The sequence below is a fragment of the Maniola jurtina genome, chromosome 24, assembly GCF_905333055.1.
Source record: "Maniola jurtina chromosome 24, ilManJurt1.1, whole genome shotgun sequence".
NCBI lineage: Eukaryota > Metazoa > Arthropoda > Insecta > Lepidoptera > Nymphalidae > Maniola > Maniola jurtina.
In genome coordinates this window covers 7499723-7517567 of record NC_060052.1, presented here as the reverse complement: position 1 = coordinate 7517567, position 17845 = coordinate 7499723, and the positions used below count along the sequence as shown (strand labels likewise).

The 17845-nt window shown below is 35.9% G+C and overlaps 2 protein-coding genes across 8 annotated transcripts in view; one reads left to right on the top strand and one right to left on the bottom strand.

The window, feature by feature from the left end:
- Positions 1-12926, bottom strand: part of LOC123877799 (facilitated trehalose transporter Tret1) — a 57366-nt gene extending 44440 nt beyond the window's left edge. The window contains exons 1-3 of one of the 6 annotated variants that reach the window (XM_045924697.1): positions 12819-12926; positions 2660-2802; positions 1715-1737 (exon numbers count right to left, since the gene is read on the bottom strand). In XM_045924697.1, the coding sequence (XP_045780653.1) occupies positions 1715-1737; positions 2660-2754 (118 nt within the window). In that variant the 5' untranslated portion in view covers positions 2755-2802; positions 12819-12926. Of the gene's footprint in view, positions 1-1123; positions 1238-1714; positions 1809-2636; positions 2803-11577; positions 11602-11659; positions 11751-12812 lie in introns of those variants that run through there. The other 5 variants (XM_045924698.1, XM_045924699.1, XM_045924696.1 and 2 more) reach the window with 5 other exon arrangements.
- Positions 12927-15903: 2977 nt separating this feature from the next.
- LOC123877827 lies at positions 15904-17083 on the top strand. Of its 2 annotated transcripts, none has more exons than XM_045924743.1 (2): positions 15904-16332; positions 16931-17083. In XM_045924743.1, exons 1-2 carry the CDS (start codon positions 16099-16101, stop codon positions 17066-17068), a joined length of 372 nt encoding a protein of 123 aa, XP_045780699.1. In that variant the 5' UTR covers positions 15904-16098; the 3' UTR covers positions 17069-17083. The 2 variants fall into 2 exon arrangements, with proteins under 2 accessions (XP_045780699.1, XP_045780698.1); XM_045924742.1 differs by having other exon boundaries at positions 15907-16329; positions 16928-17083.
- Positions 17084-17845: the final 762 nt, after the last annotated feature.

The window sequence follows — 17845 nt, the reverse complement described above, 5'->3', positions numbered from 1 at the left end:
TAAGTTTAAACGGTAAATAAAACATCGTGAAGAGTAATTCACCATAAATGTTCTCAAAGGTGAAATCTGTTAAACCGCACTTGGCTAGTGTGGTGCACTTTGGCCCAACCCTTTTGCATTCTGAGAGGAGACCTGTACTCAGTAGTGGGCCGTCGATGGGTTGATATAATGAAGATGAACTTTTTAGTTTAAACACAGTACCATTTTAATTAGTTAATTAAGATTATGTTCACGTTTTTGTTATTAAATTTAGGATTTCTAATCAGTATGTAATAATGCGAAAAACATTAAAAAAGACCGGACAAGTGCGAGTCAGACTCGCGCTCCGAGGGTTCCGTACTCGAATATTTTTCCGACATTTTGCACGATAAATTAAAAACTATTATATATAAAAATAAATAAGAATACACAGATAAAGCTTTTTCATATTATGATTCCCCACTTGGCATAATTTGTTACTTTGGAAATTGAAAATTCTAATTACCAATTATTTATTATTTGTATATGAACACATTTTAATTTTTTTGTGTTGTAACCACAAATTCACGGTTTTCAGATTTTTCCTTTACTTTTTACAAGACCTACTTGCCTGCCAAATTTTACGATTCTAGATCAAAAGACAATAAGTGTCCTATAGGTTTACTTGACAGACACGACAGACCGGCTACAAAGTGATCCTGTAATGGTTCCTTTTTTCCTTTTAAGGAGTGGAACGATACTAATCTAGTTTTGCTTCACTTTTAATAACTTTATTAATTAATCACTCAACTCAATCATTCAAAAAAGTGTTAGTTTTAGGAACTAGTCTTCAGCATAGGTTCACGAAAAACAGAAAAATTCAATGTCCCACCTTTTTTGGTTCATCATTGTTAAATTTTATGATTTAATTTCCAATTTAGTTAAAATTAAATAGAAATTAAAGCTAATATTCCAAAACACTGGCACATTTTTTTGACGCACATCTACCTAAACTTAGTCAACAAAAACTCAACTAAAAACTAAACAAATCACTTTCTTTGAATTTTCACGCACAATGTACAAAATTAGCACGCACTTGTTGGCTTTCTCTGTAATTTTAGTGAGGAAAGCTCCGAATTTTAGTTAGAAAACTAATTGGACATACCGACGGCTCCGATCAAGTACTGCCTCCACAGTTGCCCCGCTTCCATCATGTAAAGCTAATCACTGACTGCGCCGGTTGCGACGCGCGACCGGAGCCTCTACGACTATCGGCCGCTCCGTCACGTGCTACGTCATCAACGCACGTGCGTACCCATCGATATATAATCTAATGTGCCAAATACGAATATGAATACATAGGCCGACGACAGACAAAGCTGTTCTTCCGTGCAACGGACAAAAAACTGCAGAAAAATAACTATCGCACAGGGTTTTAATTTTTCCGGGCTATGGCGTTCAATCTACATATAATTTTAGTTAAATTTTTAATTAGTATAAAGTAGTAAGTCAAAAGAACTATTTAGTGTTATAAGGAAAGAAATACCGCTGAGTTTCTTTTTTTATAGACTTTTTGTGGCAATTTTTTTAACTTCTATAAAGCTTAGCACTTGCGAAGTTTTAATATTTTTTTATTGTTCGTGTATTCTATCCATTATGAGTCACATTATTTAATAACTAAAATTTTTGACATTATTTTTCAGTGTTTACTATAATGTTAGTTAAATAATATACAATTTTAGGTAAGAAAACATACCGACGGCCCCGATCAAGTACTGTCTCCACAGTTGCCCCGCTTCCATCATGTAAAGCTAATCACTGACTGCGCCGGTTGCGACGCGCGACCGGAGCCTCTACGACTATCGGCCTCTACGTCACGTGCTACGTCATCAACGCACGTGCGTACCCATCGATATACAATCTAATGTGCCAAATACGAATATGAATACATAGGCCGACGACAGACGAAGCTGTTTTTCGGTGCAATAAGCAGAAAATTGTAGAAAAATATATATAGCACAGGTTTCTGGTTTGTACTAATTTCAATGTGTTTTGCGAAATAAATATCACATTTTTTTATTTCATAGACTTTTTGTAGCAACTTTTAAGCTTCTTGTCATTATTTTGGAGCTTTACCCACACTATTTTTGTATTTGACGTGCATAATTTAGTAAAATGAGCTTTCCTGACGCAATTTTTTTTATTTTCACCCTAAAAAACGTTAGAAAAAAAGTTGAAAACTAAAACCCGACAGCGATCGTCTTAATAAACGCTGAAATAAGAGTAAAATTGATTCCTGTCGCTTGACATATTTTAATGTTATTGTACAATTACATATATACATGAGCTCAGAATTTTCTCCTCTTTCATTTGACATCGCACTCGGTGCAATAGCAAAAAAAAATTTTGGTAGACCTCCACATATTTTGATGTAAGTAACATCCGTTAAGACAATTTTTTTCGTATAAAATATAGCCTATGTCACCCGGACTTTTACAATGAATCAATCGACACTTCATTCATCAAAATTGGCTTAGTTTAGGCACTACGGTGTACACAGAATCTGGATACATACATACATAGACTGTTAAAATTATAACCCTTCCTTTTGGCTGTGCCGCAGTCGGCTAAAAATACAAAAAATGAGGCAAAAATATAATGTTAGTCAAAAAACGTACCAACGGCCCCAATTAAGTACTGCCGCCACAGTTGCCCCGACTCCATTCTGTAAGGCTGCTCGTCCACTGCGCCGGTTCCCGTAGCCACCATCTCGTACGCGTAGCTTCTCTCGGCCATTCGTCACGCCACGTAACGTCGTTGTTGGCACGTGCGGCGCGTCCAAATCTGTAACAGGCGGACGGAATTAGACGAATTTTAGTTTTAGTTTTTTTTTTTGGACGCTTTTGCACGTTCATTGGAAAGTTAAAACTAGTCTCTTTCTTAAAAAATGTTTCAAAAACGTAATAAACCGTTAAAAAGTAAATATTCGGATAATAATAAAAGTTTTTTTTTATCACGAGCATTCCAAATTGCTTTTTCTGCCCATCTTATGTAAAATGCTAGAAAACAATTGAAGTAAAATAAACAGTGGTCAGAGTTCCACGATATAAATAATTCAGTTCCGTGGTGGTTCAACGATATAAAAATAATAATAATTTATCAAGTAGCAAAACGTTTATAATAGAAACGACTGTTAATTTTCGTAAATATTATTACTTAGGTAGTTTTTTTATAGTCTAGTATCTAGTTTCAATTTTCATTTGGAAAATCCTTGCAAGGGTAAAAGTGAAAGTGTAGGGAAGTGAAAAACCAATAATAGTTTAGTAATTTAGGGCGGGCGGTGTAAAACTTTATTTTTAAAGCACACAAAACAAAATCTTTTGAGTAAATTTTGGGACTATGGAATATAATACTAGGTGATGCCCATTACTCTGCGCGCGTGGATTTATGTTTTTTAATCATCCCATGGGGACTTTTTGATTTTTCGGGATAAAAAGCAGTCTATGTGCATCTTCGGAATGCATTTATGTACCCGTCAAAATCAAATGGGCAGTGAAGAGGTAACAGAGAGATAGATACATTTTTCCATTTATTAGTATAGTGCGTTTCATCAAATAGTACCTATGGCGTTATGTTGGCTCCCCTGTGTGTTGGGTGGTCATTGGCACCATATTGGCATGAGAAGACGCAGATTTTGTTTATTTTCATTTGATTTTCATAACATTCATTCAGGAAAATCAAATGAAAATAAACAAAATCTACGTCTTCTTATGCAAATATGGTGCCAATGACTTGCCAACATAACGCCATAGGTACTATTCGATGAAACGCACTATAGTTATGGATTTTTTCTCACGGTTGCGTTATGTACACGTAGAGTAGTTACAATGTATGTAATTTCAATTATTTCTTATTTCTCCATTAATTAATAAATTATCAGTTTTATTACTTAATTTATTTTAATTTATTAATAGACGGTTTAAATATCACACATAAGCTGTTACAATCAAGACAATTCCATGAATAAAAGATAGTGCATTTCAAATATGTTAATCGGTTAAGTAAGTAACGATTAGGTAGGTAAGTATAGGTATAAAGAAGCAAAGTTATTACGGAAAATGTATGCTCTTGAAGTCTTGAAGTGCATTTATTTTTAACCCCAGACCCAAAAAGAGGGGTGTTATAAGTTTGACGTGTGTATCTGTGTATCTGTGTGTCTGTGTATCTGTGTATCTGTCTGTGGCATCGTAGCGCCTAAACGAATGAACCGATTTTAATTTACTTTTTTTTGTTTGAAAGGTGGCTTGATCGAGAGTGTTCTTAGCTATAATCCAAAAAAATTGGTTCAGCCGTTTAAAAGTTATCAGCTATTTTCTAGTTTTCTTGTAGAAAAGAAGGTTAGATAACCCTTAGGTTCATAATATTCAAGTGTCAATTGACAAATGTCAAGCTGTCAAGATGGACGTTGCCTAGATATACATAATTATTTATTTGAAAATGATTTGTCGGGGGTGTTGAAAATTTTTAATTTACACTTGTTCCCATGTGCATACAAATGGAATTTTTTTCTAACATTACGTAGGTAGGTGTAATTAAAAAAGTAGGTAGGTACTTAGCAACAGAACTATTATTTCGCAAGTTGCTTTATCACATCTTTTTAACCCTCGACCCAAAAAGAGTGGTGTTATAAGTTTGACGTGTGTATCTGTCTGTGGCATCGTAGCTCCTAAGCTAATGAACCGATTTTAATTTAGGTTTTTTTGTTTGAAAGGTGGCTTGATCGAGAGTGTTCTTAGCTATAATCCAAGAAAATCGGTTCAGCCGTTTGAAAGTTTTGAAAGTTATCAGCTCTTTTCTAGTTACTGTAACCTTCATGTCGGGGGTGTTATAAATTTTTAATTTACACTTGTTACGTAGGATTTGTTAGGTTGATTATTTATTAGTTGAATTAAAAATCTTTGTTTATAAAAACTAATTATTACTAGCTGACGCCCGCGACTTCGTCCGCGTGGATTTAGGTTTTTCGAAATCCCGTGGGAACTCTTTGGTTTTCCGGGATAAAAAGTAGCCTATGTGCTAATCCAGGATATTATGTATCTCCATTCCGAATTTCAGCCAAATCCGTTCAGTAGTTTTTGCGTGAAGGAGTAACAAACATACACACACACACACACACACACACACACACACACACACACACACACACACACATACAAACAAACTTTCGCCTTTATAATATTAGTGTGATTACATAAACAAAAATCTTTGTTTATGCAAAGGATGTCTATTGGTTGATTATGGTGATGATGATTTTTAATATTAATTATTATTAATTACTAGAGGATGCCCGCAGCTTCGCCCGCGTGGATTTCTGTTTTTTTTTTAATTCCGTAGGAACTCTTCAATTTTCCTGGTAAAAAAGTAGTCTATGTCCTTCCCCGGGATGTATCCCAAGTCTGTACCTTTCATTAAAATCGGTTCAGTGGTTGAGCCGTTAAAACGTAGCAGACAGACAGACAGACAGACAGACAGACACACTTTCGCTTTTATAATATTAATAGTAAATAGTATGGATTGAACTTTGTATTCTTGCATATTCATTTTGATTTATAAACATAGGTGTTACTTAGTAATTAATTTATCAACGGTTATCAATAAATTGCAATGGAAATAAGCTTGTGTAATCACATGATACCATCATGACGAGATTACCTACCCTAACCTAGTACCTATTAGAAAAGCAATTACTAATGTACCTAGGTACTAAGTATGACCCCAAGAGTTTGCCGCCTATCATAAATTAGCTTAGGTAGTATTAAAATCAATATCGTCATCACGATCAATCCATTGCTGGCCCACTACGAGTACGTGTCTCCTCCCAGAATAAGAAGGGGTTAGGGGTTAGGGGTTAGGTCCGGCACACTGGCCCAGGGCACAACGATGCCCAGCGCAAATTGGCAGACACCTTTGAGAATATTGTGGAAAATTCTCAGGTAGGTATATATGCAGGTTTCACGTTTTTATTTTTTAGGGTTCTGTACCTCAAAAGGAAAAACGGAACCCTTATAGGATCACTTTGTTGTTTGTCTGTCTGTCCGTCCGTCCGTCGTGTCTGTCAAGAAAATCTATAGGGTACTTCCCGTTGAACTAGAATCATGAAATTTGGCAGGTAGGTAGCTCTTATAGCACAAGTAAGGAATAAATCCGAAAACCGTGAGTTTTTGGTTACATCATTAAAAAAAATGATTAAATTTTCAAACTAAGTGGGGTATCATATGAAAGGAGTTTACCTGTACATTCTAAAACAGTTTTTATTTATTTTTACGCATAATAGTTTTTGATATATCGTGCAAAATGTCGAAAGAAATACCTGAGTACGGAACCCTCAGTGCGCGAGTCTGACTCGCACTTGGCCGGTTTTTTCAGTTAAAAATTCGACCTAAGTAGATATACTTAGCATTAGTACGGTATACGTAGGTACTTCAAGGCCAAACTGTCCAAAAGTTCACACGTCCCTGATTTCTCACATAATTTTAACTGTGGGACTGGACGTAACAGAACACTGGACAATTTAGGATTCTATTTTTCAAAGCGCCTTCCACTTTATACGAGCAAACATTATTAAACGAGCAATTGCAAGGACCGCTAACTAGGCGTGGTGCCACTCGAGTCGAGTCATCTATTTCAAGAAAGTACACTTGATTTATGTCCGTGCGTCATTCTTGAATGGTTGGGTAAAATAATGGTACCTATGTAAACAGCACACGCCTTTCAATAAGTCTGTGCATACATTCTTATGAGCTTTCAATTTTTATATACTCTAACCTGCAACTTGCAAAACCTACACTTCAAGGAAAATTTCTAAATAATTTTTAAATACCTATCAAAATTGCGGTTCTGCTGATTTCGCAATTTTCGATGTGTATTGAAAAATTATTTTGCATAGTCTGTATTGTGTGGTATTGTTGAGCCTTTTGAAAAGAAAAAAATGATAACTTTTGGTCTTGTGAGCCTTTGAAGAGTAGTTTTTGAAAAGTAATTTCGATAAAACAATGTGTTGCTGCTATATGGCATTAACAGTCGTTTGAGTGCTGAATCGAAATGTTTATTTTATAGACGCACGGACGACTAGTCGCCCGGCAACTTAGTTGACAGCGATCATTAGAATCTACATATAATTTATATGGAAGTCGCCGTGTCTTTGGGCACGGAGTCGCCGCAAGGTGAGACTTGGGTTCGATTCCTGCCGGTTCTGCAATTTTTGATATGTATTTGAAATTATTTACTTTGTACGTATATTAAAATAGCAGGTATATGTATTTGTATAACTAATGCAAAACGCATTATCCTTAAACCAATATACACTCGACATAGATGACTCGAGCACAGATAATAAACAAATGTTGAAACACTATTACCACGGTAATATTATCTATTCAGTATTCTAACTCGGCCGTTTCTTTGAAATAAGTACCTACAGCTGCGCGGTACGTAAACATGCGGTAGGGCTGCCCGCCTCCAGCAGTTTAATTACATTTGCCTACTTTGTGTTTCCATCTAGTTTTGTGGTTGTAAATATACTTTTTTTATATAAACAAATAAAATACTTTGTGAATTGTGAAATGTTCAATAAAGATGCGTGTTGTTTTTTGATTGGTAGATTTAATTAAAAAACTATGTTTATGATTGAATAACAAATCAGTCTTATACATTTGAGACCGAAAAATATTTGCGCCTCGACTGAGACGTAGGAAATTAAACGAACGTTACGAATTATTAAATTTTAAAGTTTAAAAAATCCGCATTCTCGTATAAAGCTTTTAATCAAAAATTGTTTTGGGCAACATGGACAAGATGGAGAAAATGGAATATCTTTTCCTTGGTTATGGATACCTGCAGCAACTTTACAATTTATATATTTGGTTTTAAATGAAGTTCGGAATATTTTCTCCATTTTTTGCATATATTTCATAAAATCATCGCTGGGTACAATCAAAAAAGTTTGCGAATTAATCTTATTGTAGTCCCGGTACCTTAAATACCGACATTCTGAGCTGAAATTGTGGCTTCTTTGATCGGGTTTCACATACAACGAAAAAATCGCGTGGTTATTGTTAGAAAAATAAAACATCGCCCGTTCGTCACTGCGGCACAGTCGCGACTGTCTGCGTGTCGAGCGCCTGCCGAAATCGAGGTGCGTAGGTATAGCTCGCGTTTCGTCCGTTTGTATGAAGTTGGAATACTGTATACATACCATTACCGTGCTATTACTTAGCTACAAATTACAATAATAACTACTTACAATTTACCTACTACAAACTTAGTTTTTAGGGATCCGTACTAAACAAGGATTATAATTTCGCCGTGTCCGTCTGTCTGTCTGTCCGTCCATCCGGGCTTACCCACAGCTGAGTCTCAGGGACTATTAGCAGTATAAAGTTTATTAAGTCAAAAGGAAAAACGGAACCCTCTTAGGATCACTTTGTTCCTTGTCTGTCTGTTTGTCCGTCTGTCGTGTCTGTCAAGAAACCTATAGGGTATTTCCCGTTGACCTAGAATCATGAAAGACAGGTAGGTATAGCGCAAGGTAAATAAAAAAATTCGAAAACCACGAATTTGTGGATACATTACAAAAAAAACATTCATGAACAAATAATTATACCTCATATTTTCACCTTTCAAAATGAGATGAATATACCAAGTGTGGTATCATATGAAAGGGACCCGTACATTTAGATTTTTTTAATTTTTATGCATGATTTTTTTTTGATTTATCGTGCCAAATGTCGGAAAAATAGCTCGGTAAAAGTACGGAACACTCAGTGCGCGAGTCTGACTCCCACTTAACCGTTTTTTTTTTTAATTTAGTACTTAGTAAGAGAACCCCGTTAGCACCGTTCAGGTATCTACTATCTACGTAACCCTAATAAAAACGGATTTACAAACTGAGGCAGAATGCTAAAATCAAAACCCTTCAGAACTTAATCAGGGTAATAAAATCAAAATAAAACTCTTCAACATATAATAGATACTTATCACACGCAAGCCTATCTAATCCTGTAGTAGCGAAAGATTCCTATGTGAATATATTATTATTATCTATCTGATAAGGCACTTCTTACAATCTTCTTGTAAAATCGCTACCTGGGGTTACCTAGGATTGCCAGATGCCCCGTATTTAATGGGCCACCCCGTATTTAAAGGTATAATAATACAGAAACCGGTAAAATGCGAAAATAAATTACGGGGTAGATCAAGCTCCCGTTTTTTTTACAAAACCTAGCCGAAACCGACTCAGTATTGTACTGGCGGACTTACAAGTTCAATTTATTTTTAAATTAACATGCAAAGATTTTATACATATTTTGTCTCACAAAATGTAGAGCTTATTAAAGCTTTTTCTTGAAACAAATTAATTGTTAATTAGGTAAATCTATACTAAAAGGTACGATAGGACTGTCATATACAGATTGTATAAATAAAGTTATTTAAAAAAAAAGCATTAAAAAATATCTATGTAAAACACTGTCTCTCGTAAAAAAATCTAATTCCCATATTTTTGTTGCTAGTAACCCGTAAATCAAGAAGTGGCAGGTGGCAACCCTAGGGTTACCTATTGCGCGACTCAATTACAATACAATCATGATCAACCCATAGCTGGCCCACTACTGAGCACGGGTATCTCGCAGAATAAGAAGGATTTAGGCCACAGTCTACCACGCCCGGCCCAGTGCGGATTGGCAGACTTCATACACTTTGAGAACTCTATATGCAAACAGCAGCTCGATTGCGGTGGAATGACATCTACAATACAATGTCACAATCGCAATCACCACTGATTGGTTCATTATCATCATCAGCCTGTGGACGTCCACTGTTGGACATAGGCCTTCCCTATAGAGCGCCACCACACCCGGTCCTCAGCCTTCCTCATCCAGCCACTTCCCGCCAACCGCTTTATATCGTCAGTCCATCGTGCTGGAGGTCCCACACTCAAGGACTTTCCGGATTGGCTTAAGGGCTTTCCGGCGGCTTCTGATTGGTTAACGCTTGCTCACTATTGGCTACAATGCATTGTTGCATGACGAATAGGAACCATACAAGTGTAAATTAAAAATTTATAACACCCCCGACAAGTGAAGGTTACAGTAAAGTGAAAAGAGCTGATAACTTTCAAACGGCTGAACCGATTTTCTTGAATTATAGCTAAGAACACTCTTGATCAAGCCACCTTTCAAACAAAAAAACTAAATTAAAATCGGTTCATTAGTTTAGGAGCTACGATGTCAAAGTTATAACACCCCTCTTTTTGGGTCGGGGGTTAAAAAGCCAATAACAACAATTGCGATTGTAATAATGATGATGCAGGTTTTACGGAATCGAGATAAAAATTTCCCGATGTATTCACAAGAGATATTTACTTAATTAGTAGGTAGATACTTGTTACATATTGATTTTAGAAAATGATTATACGTGTATTTAATCATTTTCTGAAATCAATAGAATATGTACCTACTAATTAAAAGATATAACGTGGTTTATCATATTAATACGTTTTCGCATTGTTACAGATATTATCTGAATTCTAAACCAATAATTATTTTAATTAACTAATCATGAATAGGTATTATTAGTACTTATCTACTTGTAACATTAAATTGCATAACACCTTACATTACTTATATAATATAAAAAAAGATTAAGTAAGTAACTATTTTTATTACGTACTAACAGGCTATTAAAATATGTAGTATAAAATATGTATCACGCTAATATTATAAAGGAGAAAGTTTGTATGTGTGTGTGTGTGTGTGTGTGTGTGTGTGTGTGTGTGTGTGTATGTTTGTTACTCCTTCACGCAAAAACTACTGGACGGATTGGGCTGAAATTTAGAATGGAGATAGATTATACTCTGGATTAGCACATAGGCTACTTTTTATCCCGGAAAATCAAAGAGTTCCCACGGGAATTTTAAAAACCTACATCCACGCGAACGAAGTCGCGGGTATCAGCTAGTTACAAATAAATAGTTAAAAAATGCGGGGTCAGTTACACAACAAGCGATTAAAGAAAGATTACTGTTAAAGTTACTGCTGTATTGTAACTGTGTAAGCCACCAAAAGAAATTGGCAGTCAGTAGGGACAGAAATGAAAACTTGAAATAGCAATGGTTTTTTCTTGGATTTTCAAATTTATTGTACTTATTTAGTATCAAAAAACCAAATTTATAAGACATTCATTTAATCTTTACTTTTATTAGCGCTTCGAGCACTAGTAACTTGGCATGTCGGTGACGCGATCTCGAAGTAGGTACCCAATACCCATCTTAAAATACTCGTAGCACAAGGCGCCTAAAGAAGTTTTCATTTCAAAAAAATATATTGCACAAGTTAGAGTTCGTTAACTTTTAGTTAACTTTTGACTTTATCACAAAATTAGTTTCAACAATGAATTAGCTTCTTAAATAGCTGTTCAAATATAAGATTAACGATGGTTTAACGGTAATCTTATTTACGAAAAATTTGGGTGTTTGGGCATAATCCAGTTTTTTCTTCAACGTTGAAGAAAAATGGAAAAATTGTAGTGAAGTAGAGTCGTGAGTTAAAAAACATAACTTACTTTTTCCACACGAACAGAAAAAATATGTACTTTCTTTCTTTTTAACTATAAAAAAAATTTAATTTAAAAAAATACTACTTACTCACTGTTTTTTTAAACGCGCTTTGGCGGGCGTGATTGCGAATCGAACGATAACGTATGATTGACCTACACGGACGGACCGACAACTAAATACAATGCCAACTGATAAAATAACGTAATTTGTTCTATTTTTCGATACAGGACTCTTGGAATGTGATTCACCGATATAAGTAGGTGTAGGTAGGTACGGTTAGGGTACAATGGATATGCTTCAAGAATCATTTTTAGGTAAGTATCTACAGCAAAAAATATCATACTATGGTAGTTAAATAAATAACCATTAAAATTATACGATAAAAAAAAAAAAAACCCATAAAACCCCCTATTGAAGGCTGAAGGAATTTCGACAATTTTGTAACATGTAATTAAATGAATCTGATCAAATTTTTACTTACTTTCTTTTCTTCAAGTTTTTGGCTCATGTAATACAAATTTGTACGTTTTTCCGAGCAATACGGTCTAAAACTGTGCTAAAATTCAGTCCAAAGTTCGTGATTTCAATAAACTTTTAAGATTTTAACAACTTTCATTCAGCTTTTTGCTTCTCCTGTAATACTTCCCGCCATTATACAGATATTTGTTCACCAACTCCTCAATTACTTGTATATACAAGTGTAAATTAAAAATTTATAACACCCCCGGCAAGTGAAGGTTACAGTAACTAGAAAAGAGCTGATAACTTTTAAACGGTTGCACTGATTTTCTTGGATTATAGCTAAGGACACTCTCGATCAAGCCACCTTTTAAACAAAAAACTAAATTAAAATCGGTTCATTAGTTTAGGAGCTACGATGCCCCAGGCAGACACACAGATACACACGTCAAACTTATAACACCGCTCTTTTTGGGTCGGGGGTTAATAAATAGTACTTATTTATTCATTGAAAAATTACCAAAATAAACCACACTGACTATAAACAGAAGCTTTTGGTAGTTATTTTAATTTTATCAATCGTAAAGCTCATTCTCATTAAAATCAAAGTCAAAATCATTTATTCAAAGTAGGTACAATTGTACTCCTTTTGATGGTCGAAATTGGTAAATTTGTACGATATAGTGGTGATAATTAATTACGTTACTTAAAACTAAAGCTACGAGGGTTCCAAACGCGCCCATTACATATTAAGAACAGTGGAAATAAAGAAAAAAAAAACACTCACGTTGTAATTTGGAACACTGCACAGCGTACCGGTCAGCGGCAAATAAAGTAATAACAAATAATGTCTATACAATTAATTATTATTCTTACCTATATTATTATCTACGTAACATGAAAAATCACTTCAATCAATCCGTACTAATAAAATAAAGTGTGTGTATGTCTGTATGTATGCTCTTTTCTGGCGAAATTCGGTACAGAGATAAGTTGCATTCAGATGCAGCCCGGGGATGGAAAGAAGGCTACTTTTGTTCTGGAAAATCTAAAAGTTCCCGCGGAATATTTAAAAACCTAAAACTACGCGGGCGAAGCCGCACACACACACACACACACACACACACACACACACACACACACACAAAATCCCAACGTATATTTAAAAAAAAATTGTTTCTACACGTGTATAATTGTAAATGTATGAAGTCGGGTGAGCATCATAAAGGGACTAGAAATCTAAGCGTGAAGCTCGCCCGACTTCATCACACATATTATTACGTACAGTGTACACATCATACTCATGTAGAAACAAAAACTTTTACTTTGAAAGTCGGTTTTTTAGGGTTCCGTACCTCAAGAGGAAAAACGGAACCCTTATAGGATCACTTTGTTGTCCGTCCGTCCGTCCGTCCGTCATGTCTGTCACGAAAACCTGTAGGGTACTTCCCGTTGACCTAGAATCATGTTTGGCAGGTAGGTTCTTATAGTACAACTAAAGGAATAAATCCGAAACATATTATATAAGTATTTATTCAATTTAACTCTGTTGGGAATAGAACTCAGGACAGTAAAAAACTGAGCTGAGTTTGTTGTGGGCTCTTCTCAAACCTGGGCGCGTTTGGAACCCTCGTAGCTTTAGTTTTACGTTTACGTAATTAATTATTACCACTATATCAAATCCAACTATTCTGACTATCAAAAGGTGTTATTTTACACCTTTTGATAGTCAACATTTTTACCTACCTACTTGGAATAAATAATTTTGATTTTGATTTAAAATTTTCACGATATAATAAACCTTTATGCATGCTTAACACGTATTATCTTTAATTAGTTAACAGGGTTCTCTCCGTCACTCGTTTCATACAATCGTAGTTCTAATTTCATTTGAATACTAAGCAACCAAAGTCCATGAAATTTTGCAGACATATTCTAGAAACTAATATCTGTGTCTGTGGTGTTTTAGATTTCTCTAAAAATATGTAAGTAGTTTTAAAATTACAGGGGCTCAAAGATTTGTATGAAAATTTTTAAGACCGCGTAACTTTGAAACCGAATATTTTAACAGAAATCTGGAAAACCACAGACATAGATATTAGTTTCTAGAATATGTCTGCAAAATTTCATGGACTTTGGTTGCTTAGTATTCAAATGAAATTGGAACTACGATTGTATGAAACGAGTGACGGAGAGAGCCCTCTTAACTATGTAGTGGCCAGTTAGATCTACTTGAAAAAAGATAGTGATGATAAAAGATAGTAGGTGTAATGATTAGGCGCCCCGCTTACATGGAAAAATATTATAATCGTTGGCAAATACCATAGGGTTTACGCAATTTGATAAATTCAGTGATCAGTCTGACGTGGCGTGGCGTGAGAGTCAGATAAAAAACCGGCCAAGTGCGAGTCAGACTCGCGCACCGAGGGTTCCGTACATTTTAAAGACATTTTGTATAATAAATCAAAAACTATTATGCATAAAAATAAATAAAAATCTGCTTTAGAATGTACAGGTATTTGCCCTTTCATTTGAGGTCTCACTTGGTAAAGTTATCTTACTTTAAAAATGTTAAAAATTGAACACATTTCAATTTTTTTGACTTCCCGTTGACCTAGAATAATGAAATTTGGCAGGTATTTGATTAATCGAACAAAATATAGAAAATAATATAGAAAATATAGAAATAAATAGTTGCTCGGTGCCAGTCAGGCACTTGGCCGGTTTTTTAATTTTCATGGCAGCCATTTTAAAATTGGTTCTGGAGGCTGACCTCTAGGTTATCGCCGCTATTGGGTAATTCGTATGTACCTGCCCGGGATCGAACCGACGACCCTCCGGACAGGAAGATTACGTCGTTATCACCGCTATTGAGTAATCAGGGGACATGGTAGTGCCCCAGCCAAGACGAGCCAAACTAAAGGACGGGGCACTACGTAACGTTTGGAAGCCTGTCGTCGTATTTTCGAACCGTCAAAGCTTCGGTCTGGATGACGCTAGAAAGCTGAAACTTTCAGTATAAGGTGTCCTCAGCAAACTTATCAAACATACAAAGTATTGATATTTCCTTGATATTGGAAAATTACTTTAACATCTTCTACATCCTCTCGATCTTATCACTTAGATTGCCTACAAGTGTTATTCTAGGTGGTTATCTTTTAAATATGCACTTTACATAACCACTTACGTACTGACTGACTAACTGTAATAATACGGTAGGTAATCAGTAATCATGCTGATTGTTAGTGTCGTCATTCTGTAGATTTCTTACTGATAATGAAATGGAAAAAAAATCCGTCAACTGCAAGTTGGACTCGTACACGAGGGACCCGTAACATTATATGAGAAATAAAACCTTTTAATTTTTAGGGTTCCGTGCCTCAAAAGGAAAAACGGAACCCTTATAGGATCACTTTGTTGTCTGTCTGTCTGTCTGCCCGTCTGTCTGTTTGTCTGTCTGTCAAGAATCCTATAGGGTACTTCTCGTTGACCTAGAATCATGTTTGGCAGGTAGGTAGTTTTTATAGCACAAATAAAGGAAAAAAACTGAAAACCGTGAATTTGGTTACATCACAAAAGGTAAGATAACTATACCAAGTTGTGTATCATAATGAAAGGGCTTTACCTGTACATTCTCAAACGGATTTTTGTTTATTTTCATCCATAAGTAATAGTTTTTGATATATCGTGCAAATGTCGGAAAATTAACCCAGTACGGAACCCTAACTAGTACATACTTACTTTGACTATAGTTCGCACTGATGGGAACCTAAAAAAAATCCTCTCGACCTTTCAGTCACCTGGACCAATGGCCATCTTTCGTAATGCTAATAAACCTCTTTTCGTAATAATATACCTTTAAATTGATTAAACAAATCACAGTGACATTAATTTGACTTCCAATTAATTTGACACTAATCGGGCAATCGGTTTTGATTTCGGATTAAACTTTTATCTTTCACAAATCCTTTAAATTATCAGTGGATTACAATTAACTATGCGCGCTAGATACGAGGACCTTAATCTTTTCCGTGCATACAAAATAACCATCAATTAAGTTATTTAAGATGGCAGTAAATAAATTCCCTTTGAAGTTAAGGCCTGAAGAGGAGCTAGCTATCCGAGGGGCTCATTTACTTGGACCATGCTTGGAGGCTAAATTCGATGAGTTGAAGTATGAGATTTTGAGTAAAATTGATAAGGAGATGGGCGATTCTAAGAATACCAGAGAGTACATTTCTCAGAAGTATGATGAGTTGTGTAAAAAGATCCAGTTCTTGGGGGAGTTGGATGCGACGGTAGGGTATACCACCCATTAGTCAGCCTTTTACTTTACTTTATAACTGTACAGTTTCACTATCATCCTCATTAATCAATCGCCGGCTCACTCTACTGAATTTTGAATGTTTTGACCACAATCACACCAGATGGAAAGTGATGATGTGGTCTAAGATGGGACGCGTTTACCTAGAAGATGCCTATTCACTCTTGTTTTAAAGATACCCGGACTGTAATTGGTAGGAAACACAGATCGCGGAAGAGTATTCCAAACCTTAGCAATGCGTATGAGGAATGATGACGTAAAACGTTTCGTGCGTGTAGATGGAATGTCAACGACAATTAGGATGGGAACTGTGTTCAACTATTGGGGCTGTTAAGAGGGGTCTCTCCGCCACTCGCTCCATACAAACGTAGTTCCAATTTCATTTGAATATTAAGCAACCAAAGTCTATGAAATTTTGCAGACATATTCTAGAAATTAATATCTATGCCTGTGGTGTTTTAGATTTTGGTTGCTTAGTATTCGAATGAAATTGGAACTACGATTGTATGGAGTAAGTGACGGAGAGAGCCCTGTTATACTAAGCCGGGATCCTGAACCGTATTTCTGTTTAGGTATCAGGATTCAGGAGTGACGTGAAGGCGGTGGAGAGGCACATCGCTGAGCTGTCGGTGCGCGTCGACGACATCGAGAAGAGGACCATAATCAAAGAGAGTCCCTCCCTCTCATCTTCTCTGTTCTCCAACATCAAATAAACACATTATTCTACTGAAAAAGGCTGCTCTTTATTAACCCTGGTCCCTGATAAATTTGAGTGGATATAAGATATACCTAGTAGTATACAAGGTGTAACCAGACGCTAGCAAAAACGAAGACCGATGATTACTGGTAAAATACCTTAAAAAAAAAAAAACTACGAAATACATTTAAAAATCTTGCATTTTTTAAAAGTTCACAATAAAACCATCTCACTGACTGCAGAGGTCAACGAATGTTCCATAAATAGGTCACTCGAATGCTCGAAGTGAATGCCGCGTCGTAGGTGAGGCGTTGACCCGAGTTTTGCACGTTGTACAATGCGGGTTTGAAAAATACTAAATCACTAAAACAACAAGATAAGGCAAATAGTTAATATTGGCATTGGATTGTGTTATGGTGCCCACGCACTCGAACTGAACTGTAGCTGAACTGCGCGTCGCGGCAGCGCCCAGCACGATATTCTCTCCAGACGCGACGCGCGGCAGTGACGCGCTACGCAGCACCTTCAAGCTAGCATTTAATAATAACGCTAAGTTTTTGCTAGCGTTACCTGTAAAATATAGTGTGCGCAAAATAAGTACCTACTCTAATTTGAACACGAGGCGTGTTCAGATTGGAGTACCTGTCTAACTGCGCATTGTACAAATAACGGTCAAGTGCGAGTCGGACTCGCTCACGAAGGGTTCCGTAACATCGTACCAGACATAACATTTTGAAATTTATTTAATTTGCATGGCGGCCATTTTGAAATTTTATTATTTGTTGTTATAGCA